The sequence below is a fragment of the Panulirus ornatus genome, chromosome 33, assembly GCF_036320965.1.
Source record: "Panulirus ornatus isolate Po-2019 chromosome 33, ASM3632096v1, whole genome shotgun sequence".
Lineage (NCBI taxonomy): Eukaryota > Metazoa > Arthropoda > Malacostraca > Decapoda > Palinuridae > Panulirus > Panulirus ornatus.
This window is the reverse complement of record NC_092256.1, coordinates 15,306,889-15,319,388: the sequence shown is the minus strand read 5'-3', so window position 1 is coordinate 15,319,388 and position 12,500 is coordinate 15,306,889. Positions and strand designations below refer to the sequence as shown.

Here is a 12,500-nt window from a genome sequence, read left to right as displayed (position 1 = left end):
AGGGGTGCTCTTGCATGACTGCTTCCAGTGGAGTGTCGGTGAGGAGACGCGCCAGGCAAGGTGGAAGGTGTCAGAGAGGCTTTAGATAGGCATCCTGGTATGTGCTGAGTGGGAGGGGTGTGTGTGTGTGTGTGTGTGAATTAGGTGAAGCCACAGGTGAGGACACAAGTGTACCATATACGTATATACACAATGTATGTGTGTGTGTGTGTGTTAACACATGCATCTATTTACCTATGAGGCTGCAAGTCTACCTTATTCATAATACGGAAACACTTCACCAATCGAAACTTCTATAATTAGTATACATGATAACACAGACAGACGCGTAAATGAATAGATGATAGCAAAGACAGACAGACAGACAGACAGAGACGGTAATAAACAGGGGGAATACAAGGACGTGTAAATCCAGTAAGGTCGCTTTGGCTTATTTGTGCGCGCCAGTATTAACATTACCTATGGAACGCTGGTCCCCGCTCATTACCACCTAAGCAGCTGACGGTATATATATATATATATATATATATATATATATATATATATATATATATATATATATATATATATACATATATATTCCTTCTTAGAGCAATATAAACTACCTTAACCGAAACTTCCAAATCTTATGAACAGTAAAGAATTTGAGAGGAATACTCACATGTATTTTTCTCTTTTCTTTGTATCTAGTATCAAAAAAAAAAAGGACAAAAACGTCCATATTTTAAACCCTATCGAAATTTACGCGGTACTGGCATGGGGATATTTTTTTCTTTAATTTTTCGTTTATGTAACAGTAAAAAAGCATGAAAAAGTGTCTTTTTTTTTTCCTTCCCAATAATATTCGTCTTAAAGCGAGAGTAACAAGTAGAGAAAACAGGAATTATTATCCAGTCACCAGTTGCACAAATGACATGTCAAAAAAAAAATGAAAAAGATCAAGCAGCGTCGCCCACCATGGAGTGGAAAAAAAACGAAACAGTATGCAAATATATGAAATATGAATTGCACAGACCGACCACAGTCCCCGAGGTTAGATAAAGCCTCCCATAAATTTACGTTCACTAAAAACATGGACGCTTATTCAACCAGGGGTTACACACGATATCTGCATGTATCTACCTATTCATCTATCCATCTATCTACGTCTATCTACCTATCTATCCATCTATCTACGTCTATCTATCTATCTATCTAATAGTTTCAAGTGTGACAGCTGGAGGTCCTCGAGTAATGGTCCATACCTCTTGCGTTCCGTTGTGGACACTTAAAACTGGCGACTGTTACCACCAGTGTATGGTAGATATTCATTTGGCCGTAGTCTGTCTCCGCTCCGGCAACTCTGAATCTACATAGTAGATACCGAAAGTTTGCCTTATGGCTTTGCCACGAATGCTCTCATCACCAGCATTGCATTCGCCACTATAATCACCACCAAAATCACTTCTACCATCATCACCACCAGTCCCACCAACACCAACCCCCACCATCATCATCACCACCAATACCACCACCAGTACCACCACCACCAACCCCCACCACCATCGTCACCACCAGCATCACCACCACTAACCCCCACCATCATCACCACCACCACCCAAACTGCCACCTGCGTGTCCATTTATCTTGCTCGGAAGTTATTCTTCCTCCTCATCGCTACATTAGTTGAGGCGGTGCATAATTCATCTCCCTCACCAGTAACGTCGGCCACCACTCCATCGCACCCTTCAATAGGCCTACGTAACGCTCCCGGGTTACTTAACGCCTATGAGAGCCAGGTCTAGGCAGTTAAACCCGTAGCTTTTAGAGCAATGTCAAGCAATTCATGTCGAAAAGAGAGAAAATAATTATGTATATGCTTGTATACATAATGTGTGTGTGTGTGTGTGTGTGTGTGTGTGTGTGTGTGTGTGTGTGTGTGTGTGTGTGTGTGTGTGTCATAACAGAAAGTGGCCGTTACTAAATACTGGGAGCATTTATTTCCCTTGCTCTATGTACTAAGGAGAAATCTAGTCAAGAAATGTAAGCATCTCCAAATACGCGAAAAAGATCGTAATATCTACGCCACTGCTTTTCAATACGAAGTCAGTAAAGGCGTATCATCAGGAATAAAGGAGAGTCTCTTCCTTGTTTAAGACGAAGGGCCGGGTTTCTTCAGCGGTCTTGGCAAATATTTGTTTCCACAATTCCTTTCCTGAGTGGCCTAGCTTGAGAGGGTAGGGTCTGCTGCATAAGGGGAGACGGGAGGGTCTGGAGTATAAGGGGAGATGGGAGGGTCTGGAGTACAAGGGGAAAAGGAAATGTCTGGAGTATAAGGGGAAATGGGAGGATCTCTGGAGTATAAGAGGAGATGATAGGGTCTGGAGTATAAGGAGAGAGGGGAGGGCCTTGAATACATGGGGGAAAGAGTATAAGAGGAGAGGAGAGATGTAGAGAAGGAGAAAGAGAGAGAAAGAGAGGACAATGGCGTAGGAGGTGAATGCAGGAGAGAGAGAGAGAGAGAGAGAGAGAGAGAGAGAGAGAGAGAGAGAGAGAGAGAGAGAGAGAGAGAGAGAGAGAGAGCGGGTGCGGGCCGCTGTCTGTCCTCACGCCCCAGGACACAATGTACAGACGCTCACAAGGGACACACCTAAATTGCATTCCTCGAGGCGTTGAAGCCAGACAGGCGTTAACGCACACACACACACGCACACGCACACACACACACACACACACACACACACAAGATGCGGGCGTGGGAGACGGGGTGGGAGGTACATGGGAGACTGAGTGGGGAGGCATTAGAGGCGGGGTGGGAGGTGCAGCGGAAGGGAGTAGGAGACAGGCTAGGAGGGCATAGAAGGCCGGATGGTAGGGCGTAGGAGACCTGGTGGTTGTGAGGTGCGATAAGTTGAAAAGACAAGAAGCTGCGTATAAATAAAGGGGTGCCCACGGGAGGAGGAGACAGGAGTCTGGTTGACGGGTCTAGAAGCATTTGAGAGATGAGTGTGGTTATGTGTGTGTGTGTGTTTGTGTGCGTGTGTGTGTCTATCTATGTGTGTGAATGTGCATGTGTGTGTAAGAATTTGGTATGCGTTCGCAGGAGTATGTGTTATCGTGTATTTGCAATTATATTCTACGGGAAGGGGGCTGTATCCTAGTACTGCCCCTTCTCTTGGCCCTTTTCTGCTTTCATACATCTTTTTAATCTTCTGTATCCCGTCCACATTTACTCCCTCTCAGCCGTTTCCATTCATCCACCGCTCGTATACCGTATATATACTTTTTTTTTAACAGTTCCTTACTTTATTTCATACTATGTCTTCAAGTTGTTCTAAATCTGGATCTTTCGAAGAAATGTTCGCTGCTGACGTCATCAAACCGGTACATAAGAACTTAAAAGGTTGTCATCAGGTCTCCCACTTTCTTCTCTCTTCCTTGGTGGACGAATGAATGGCCTCTAACCTCTCACTGTAACTCAGCTCTCTTATTTCCGGCACCATCATTTTTACTCTCCTCTGGACCTTCTCTATTAGATGTTTGCGCTTCTTAAGTGCTGTTACTAAAGGTGAGAAGCATATTACATTAGTTTTGCTTGCCATATGAATATACTTTTCCTATCTGCCAGTAGACAGTGACAGGGTAGGTAAGATATCGACTTCAAAAACTCTCTTCACGCACCGATTCCGGCAGTTTACTCTCATCGAGATAACACTCTTATTGGGGCTTTCTTTCACCATGTCCCATCTTCATTCTTCTTTCAATTCAACTCAGGTTGAATATTAATAACCAGTGTCTCAGACCAGCTTTGAAGTTTGTCTAAATTCTCTTCTAAGTCTATAACAACAATCCTCTTCTTTCTTTACTTTCGTCATCATCTTGTCATCATCTGTAAACATAATCTGTGAATTTCAGAGCCATCCATCAGAATAACCAGGGTCCTGTCTTCTGAACTCCATTTTTTATTTATGTTACCATGGAGACTGCCTTCAATGTGTATATATGTATATGAGTATGTATGTATTTGTATGGAAATGTATGTATGTGTTCTCTTGTTTTCGTGTATGTGTGTGTGTGTGTGTGTGTGTGTGTGAGTGTGTGTGTGTGTGTGTGTGTGTGAGTGTGTGTGTGTGTGTGTGTGTGTGTGTGTGTGTGTGTGTGTGTGTGTGTCACCATGAACTAGAGCAGGAACTTTGCATCCCCCATAAACATCATTATCTTCATGATAGGAAGAACATGTATGAAAACGAATGTAAACAATTTACAAATCATGACTTTCTTCTCAATACACTACACTGAGGTTTACTGAACTCTCCAGGACAACTCTATTACCATGGGAGGAAATGCTGGCAATAATTCGCATTTAATTGTACGCTCAAAACGTACTCAGAATTTCTGTCTGTACGCCGTATTTTACAATCAATAACTTTCATCCATTATAAATTCAGACACTATAGACTATAAACATTATGCTGATATAACCATACGCAAAAGTTTGTTTATAGAACAATCCTTAGAAAAAAATAAAAACGCCTCTGTATTTTTGTTTTTCATCACACAAATATTGATTTTCCTAATATTTTTCTTATAATGTACGTATATCCATAGCGTACCGGAGGAACCCTTTTAAACTCATCCTTCGTGTATACCATAAGTATATATATATATATATATATATATATATATATATATATATATATATATATATATATATATAAACTCACTGACACACCACTTTACAATGTATTTTCCCCCACCATTTCCCTCTAGCACACCCCCTCCTCTCTCCCATTCTCCCTGTCCCACCCTCTTCTTCCCTCGTCCTCTCTCCCTCATCTCCATCCTCCCTGCTCCCATCACCATCATCTCCCCGCAAACGTAAGGTCGTCAGCACTTACCGTTTTCCTCCACAGAATCGCTCTGTACTGTGGGACGCACTGGTTGTTGGCATCAGTCAACACAACGGAGAGGAAGAACGGCGCCTTCTCACTATCGCAACCCACGTAGTTCTGGTGCACTGAGGAAAATTGAACATTGTATTACTAGCATATGTAGAACTGCAGTAAAACTTACATCATCACCAATAATAATGATAATGATGATGATACTATTACTACTACTACTACTGCTGCTACTACTACTACTACTACTATCATTATCATAATTATCATTATCATTGACAACGATAATAACAGTAATAGTAAAATAAAATAATAATAATAATGATAATAATAACAATTACTATTTTCTCGTTGAAATTATACATAACTATCATGACATCACATCATATAAAACAGGATGCAGATAATACAGAAAACACCAGCACACCAAGTGAACGAAAGTGACCCTACAAATGTATTTCCAAATTCAAGATGATGTATTCCGAAGTCGTTCGTTTATAAGTAATCCAAAATTTTTCTCCGTAAAAATTACGGTGTGTGTTGGCCAGGGAGATGGAGGTCGCATCCCTCAGTGTTTGGGAAAAATTCCTCTATAAAAATCAGTAAGAAGAGGAGGTACACGAGCATTTGCCTGGATGTAGAAGCATGTTTGAGAATGATTTCCAGTTTATAACAATGTCATAACCCACCTTTGAGTACAAAGGTATGGCCACCTCGAGTACGACGGTACAACCCCTGAGTATGATAGCACGACCTTTCAGCACGACGGTATGATCCTCCAGCACGATGGAACGACCCTAAGTAAGATGGTACTACGTTACGACCCTTGAATTCGATGGTGCTACCCTTGAGTACGATGGAACGACTCGAGTATAATAGTTTGGCCTTTGACCCGACTCGAAAGGGTAAGATCAAAGGCCAGGCCATCATATCCAAAGGTACATACTGTCCTGCTCAAAAGTCGTACTTTCCTTCTCATGGATCCTACCGTCCTGTTCAAAGGTCGTACCTTCCTGCTCAAGGGTCGTATCGTCCTGCTCATGGGTCCTATCGTCCTGCTTAAGATTCCTACCTTCCTGCTCAAGGGTCGTACCTTCGTGTTCAAGTCTCTCAAAAAGGAAGTCTTCAGAGAAATGGAGGCATTCTTGGTTCTGGGACGCAAAGGCTTATCAAACACTGTTTTGCTTTCTCTCCTTTGAAGTCTTCAGTCTGCTTCCGCTTTCACCTTTTTTCCTCCTGTTTTTCTTGGCTTCCATTCGCTTATACTTCTTAGTGTTGGGCTTCCTTCCATTTCTTAGTGAGTTGAGAGAAGAGCGAGTCTGTGCAAGTATCCTTGCATTTCTTGCAAGGTATTTGGAGAAAGGATTATGTATGTGGGTTTCTTTGATTTTTCTTTCGGTGAGTTTATACAGGGAGGAAAATCTCTTTGTGGATTAAGAGGAAGAATGAGTATATATAGGACTATATTTCTAAAGAAGTGGCTTCACACGGGACCGAGTCTCAATAGGAATGATTCATTTAGGATAGAGTCTATAACGCGGTCAGTTGACACAGCCTTCTTATATGTGATAGCGAGTATATTCAGGAAAGTAAAGTTGACCACAATTTCTTGCCTGCATTTGCCTCCTGGTCCAGAGGCGACCCTCCTGTCTCTGTCAGGGCGTCTGGCAAGCCAAGGTCCCGTGCAAACAAACTGTGATGACATTTCGTATATGACCACAGGAATTTAATCCCTGTCGCGTCTGAGGTAAGGCCAACACCTGAGCTGCCGGATTTAAGCTTTCTTTTTGGCAAGTCCTCCGTTTTCTTTAAGCAGATCTTCTCATCTTGCTAATTCTCTCGTAAGCGTCGTTCTCACATTTCTTCTCCATTTCTCTCACGTTACCCATAAGAATTTATGCGACTTTCCTTTCAGATGATGTGCCATCGTCTGCATGCCTCAACACCTCGCAGAAACGACCTAACCAAATGCCGTTGGAAGGTCCACTTAAGACCAACTCTTCATTGTCAATCATGTCTTGGTGTATTCAGGGATCGATATTTCTCAAGAGGCAAAAACTGACTCTCTTAGGCAATTATACCATCAATGCCGCCAGTTCTTCCCTATGGGCTTTGAGTCCCCACGTCTCTGAGGCCACAGAAGAGGAGTTCGCTGAAGAAACTTGTCATGGTTAATGCTATTACGAGGTGAGGTTTAAACAGGTAATACCGCTCTTACTGGGGCGTGCGGATGTATGTAACGGTGAGCAGTGCGAATGTAAAGGTTTGGCGTATAAAGAGAAGGATGAGGTTAGTTAGGAGGATGTGAGTTGTACTGAAGAGGATGAGATAGCAGGGCAGTTGGGAGGATGGTGTGAGGTATAGTGAGAGAAATAGTTTGCATGATAGTGAGAAAGGTGTTCTTGCGTGTTTTAAGGATGTTATGGTGTCTAGTGAGAAAGATGATTTGTGTGTAATCAGAAGGATGATGTGATGTGTAGAGAGGAGGGAAGTATGTACTCATTTTTCATTGATATACTTATTCTTTTTTTTTATATTAAACGATCACATTCGAATACTCCCATGAGTCAGCAACTACAAAAATTTGAATCAATAAAACCCAGCTGAGCTTGCTTCAACGTCCCTCAGATAGGAAGTCTGGTTTATAAGATATATGGAAAACATCCATATTCATACAACGTGTCTATGCACTTATACTCGCGTATATCTATTCACTATGCATCTCCATGGAACACCTTGTGTGATTCAAGGAAGATGGTAAGTTTCCTCTCATACAATATTCAGTATACATCTTCGAACATTATATCTTATGTTTACATATACATAGAGGGTGTTTTCCCGTCAATCTACCAGTGCATCAATTATCATTATCAAATTTCCTATTCAGTGAAGCAGAGCAATTACATACAACTTATGCAACATATTTCACACACATTCTCAACCTGAGTCCTTTGTGTTAAGGTGAAAATTGAGCGTCCACACTCATAAAAGTGTTCATCACTTTTTAACTTTGTATACGTCAAATTGATTCAAGTGACATCCTCATATAGATAACGCTTCCGTTGCATCCAATCCCCAATCATTCCTTAAATATCTTCATCTGGAATATCTACCAAGACCCAATCGGTTATCTCACTACATCTATCTAAATATTCTGCGGTCTATCTCTCCTCCTTGTATCCTGTATGTAGTCTTCTTGACCAACCTGTCATGTGCCATACGTTTTACGTAACCATACCGTCCAATAGGATTTTCATGCATTTTTAATGACCTCCTAACGCCGTATGATCATCCCACATCACTTTATCCATCATCCTACTTCCTGATATACTAAGCATATTACACATTTCCACTACTCTTGTTTTTGTCCTTGGATTCGAGAACCATATCTCAGGAATGGGATAAGTACTCCTTCATGCAAGCCTTTTGCACATTTTACACATTTTTTTTCTCTTCCATTCAATAAAGCTTTCAGTGCATCCAAAATTTTTCTTTCTTGCTTAACCCTACTTTAAACATCAACTTTCCCACTAATCATCCTTGCTGAACTTTACTCCCAAGTACTTAAACTCATCCACAACTTTCAGATCTTCACCATACAAACCAATCTCACAATCTGACCTCCCTTCTCAATCAAACACTAGCGGTATACTTTTATTCTCATTCACTTTCAGCATCCTCCTCCTAGATACACACCATCGAACCGGCCCACCATTCTATCCAAATCGTCATCTGATCAAAGTGAGAGTAAAGCATCTTCATAACTTGCATTCTCCCTGAACGATTCAAATGTACTTTCATGCCTTATAATATCCCTCCTCTTTTCTATCCTCATTCACTCCCTCCACGATCGCTTGCCATTCTTCTTTAAATTCTGAATGATTTATCATCTCGAGATCTCTCGAGTGTGTATCCAACATTTAAACTTTACATCTTCTTCCTGGAACTACACCCGGGTGTGTGTGTGTGTGAGGGGGTGCTGGTTACACCGCCATACACACACACACACACACACACACACACACAAGACGCAAGTGTTCTGTGTCGCTCCTGTTGACAGAGTGCAGCCTATCTCTCTCCGGGTGCCAAGAGGAGGAGTGCCAGAACTGTGTCAATACAAGCTATCACCCTCGCTGACGAGGACGCGCAGGAACAACGGCGGATTATTATTTTCCTTCTGAATGATATCAATTCTAAGCAACACAAATGGAACATTCATACTTTATAGACATATTTTCTTTTCCCTATTCTTGACTTTCTCCATTCTGGTAACCTGCTGGGCAAGACACTAAACTAATGTATATTTGAATATCTAATTTTTTTTGAGGGGGAGGGTGGGGGTTGGAAGTTGGTATCTATATGACAGTGAAATTAACAACAGAAACTGTGATTTTTTTTTGTTTCATAAGAAACGTTGGTAAACTCTGAGAATAAACACTTAATCGCCGAGTCAGCAATACCCAAATACAAACTACTTACGAAAGGTCGCTTATACAGGGCAGGTGGTGGAGTATTGATCTACGTTGATAACAATCTAATTCTTATTAAGATAAGCAAAGTACACACACACACACACACACACACACACACACACACACACACACACACACGGATGCATGCTGCATACACATCCCTGATATTTTGATAATGTAGACATTAAAGTTGAAAAGAATATCCATTTTTTGGCTCCGTGCATTTTTCTTTTTTTTTTAATACTGAAGTTTTCCAGCGTTTTCCTTTTTTTCCTTTTTTTTACCAAAAGTGCGACGGGCGGGTTAGGCAAAATTCTGCCGTCTGTACACTTGTAAACTTTCTCAATCTGTCACGAGAGATAGCATGCCAGCAACTTCTGGCAACCAGGTGCGATCGCTAAACAAACTTGGCCGAATTACTCTGACGCAACGAAGATACGTTACTTTTCCTGTTGACTTCAACAACACGGAAAATCTGCAAACAAAACTGTTTGCTTATCTGATCATCTCCAACTCCATTCTATATGATGGGATTCTTTCGTGTTTAAGCCCCTTGGTTCTGTGTATGGTTCTGAATACGAAAGGATTCAGTTCTGAGAAGAAACAAACACAGTGACCAAATGTGTACACGGTTACTGAGCCTTAGTTGATGCATTGAGCAATCTGAAGAAGAAAACTTCCTTTTCAGACAAGAATTCGCCACAAATCAGCGTAATCTATTACAAAGGCGAAACTCCGAGCGCGTTCAGCCCGACTGTAGTAGTTTCGTGTCTTGTCAATTATTTTTCTTCAGAATTAGTTCGTGGGAAGGGGGGAGATCCTGCAGTGTATTTTCAAGTTTTCGCTCCATCGACACATCTCTTAGTCAACTGACTTTACTGGGGCTCACATGCCCATCTGCATGACTTTCCTATCTGATCAACAACGAGATACGTAGCGTTTGAGATTAATGATAAGTCTCCTCCATCATCCAGTCCTGAGATTTATAAGAATGACGACTCATCCAAACAACTTTTCCTTCTAAATAGCTTCCTTCTATATAGCTTGAAGGAGGATGATACATCTCCATCTATTGAACTTGGGATATTTGTGAGATTGACATACCATCCATCTAACTTTTCCTTTCACCGAGAGCCTAATCTCCAACCATTCAACTCTTCCATCCATTTAGATTTGGAATGTTAGCCTTCTGGGCTGTCCACACTAAGTTTCATCTTCTGATGAAACTATTTCCCCTTTTTACAGTTTCTGTCTATCAGTCTATCCATGTTTGTATGTATTTCTATATATCTACACATCTATCTACTTATCTATTCACCTTTTTCTCCTTAGTCATCTCGATAACAATTATGCATTCATTCACTCTGCTTTGTCGTTGGCATAACCCTCGTGAAACCTAATATCAAATCATACGTTCCCTATTTCATTTACAAGCTACCAAAGTACCTCTGAGCCTTTCAACTCATGTCTACTTTCGTGGTCTACTTTAATCCAGTTCATCAACTCCGATACTCACATTTGACAAAATACGTCCAGTTATCTAATCGGTACCCTGCACCCGTCGATGTGATGGAAAACAAAGATATCTTTGGCGAATTAGAGTTTCATGTAAATAGTTCTGTTCGTGGATTACACAATGTATATCTGTAGGTAGAGTACAGTTTCATTTATCAGTATGATCTTAGAGTTGAAGTGAATTTCTTCGCTCTGTTAACGTGACCTAGATATATCATGGTCAGAGCTCTGTTAATTCTCACACAACAGTCACTCCACGATTTGTCTGCAGCATCTCCCCAAGTCTCTTTCTGGGGACGAGGAATGTCGGAAGGAGGAAGAGGAGAAGGAGAGAGCGATAATGAGAGGGTATAAAAGAACCGAAAATGGGGAGGAACAAAGGGAGAGATAAAGAGGATTTTTTTTCAGTTCGAAGTTGGATGGAGAAGAGAAAACAGAGAGATGGATCTCCTAATTGGTCGTTTCCAAGATCTTCATTTCGATAAGAAGTCTTTCAGTCTACGACTAAGTATACCTTATTTTTTCGTGCTAATTCGACCGCCCTGTTTGCATTTCTTCACTGTATTTTGGTAAAGAAATCCAATGCCAGGACTGGCTGGGGTTGAACACGCTAATTAATTGCCTAATCAAATTATGCAAGGCTTAGTGGAGATTTTTATATCACTAATTACACTCATCTCATAACGGTCAACAACCTTAGAGATTAAGGAGATTCAAAAACTTCTGTAAGGTACAGTGAATTTAACTCCTTCAGTCTTAGTTTTGGACCAGCATGTATTTGGGAGGAACACATTTATCACTGACAGCAGGCATAAGATAGATGATGATCTTTCAACGATCCATCTCATGAAAATTCATCACTGACAAAATTATAAACAGACATAAACCATATCTGTCTACCTGTTTCAAACGCTAGACGGAGATATATATTTATCTATCTGTCTTTCTTTGTCTAACATGATACCTCCTTTACTCCTCGGCTGAATACAAGAGAGCCTACGGATGCAGGATATTGTGAAGGAATTCATGAGCAAAGTCAGTGTATGATTTTAATTGCTAGGAACACGACTCCCATACTGCAAGCAATTTCATTTGTCTTATTACTGAGATATCTTCAGCAGCAGACTTCCATTATTCCTTTATCAAAGATATTGTCTCCTTTTCCTGATGTATACTGATTATATCTAATCTTATCATCTATACACTTATTCAAACCAATCTCATCTTATCTGAAGATATTTGTTTTGTTACTGTACAATGGCATTTATTCTCCTATTACCGCTATCAGCTGGATTCAGCTCTGAAGTCTGGCTTTCAGATAGTGTCTGTGAGAAAGGATAGGAGTGTTTTGTCAAGAAATAATCATTTTTCTCGTAGGTAAACAAAAAACGATCTTCTGCAAACGTTCTTTTCATATCATGACCTATTCTCTCTCGTCTCATATCGGTTAGAAATACCTCTTGTGTTTCTGCAGTCTAATAATTTCTGAACAAACCGAGTGAAGCTCATTCCATCATGCAAATACAGTGTTTCTGTTCTCTGTCCTTTCTGTACATTCAACGAGATCTAACGACTCTCTGTGTGATATCATCTCTCATGTCTAGTATGAAAAGTACATCTTTAAGTTTCAGAC

The 12,500-nt window shown here is 40.8% G+C and overlaps 1 protein-coding gene across 1 annotated transcript in view; it reads right to left on the bottom strand.

Annotated features, from left to right (window-relative positions):
* LOC139759487 (GTPase-activating Rap/Ran-GAP domain-like protein 3) overlaps window positions 1–12,500 on the bottom strand; it is a 628,035-nt gene that overhangs the window by 254,368 nt on the left and 361,167 nt on the right. The window contains 1 exon segment of the mRNA XM_071681664.1: window positions 4,878–4,996. Within this exon segment, the coding sequence (XP_071537765.1) occupies window positions 4,878–4,996 (119 nt within the window).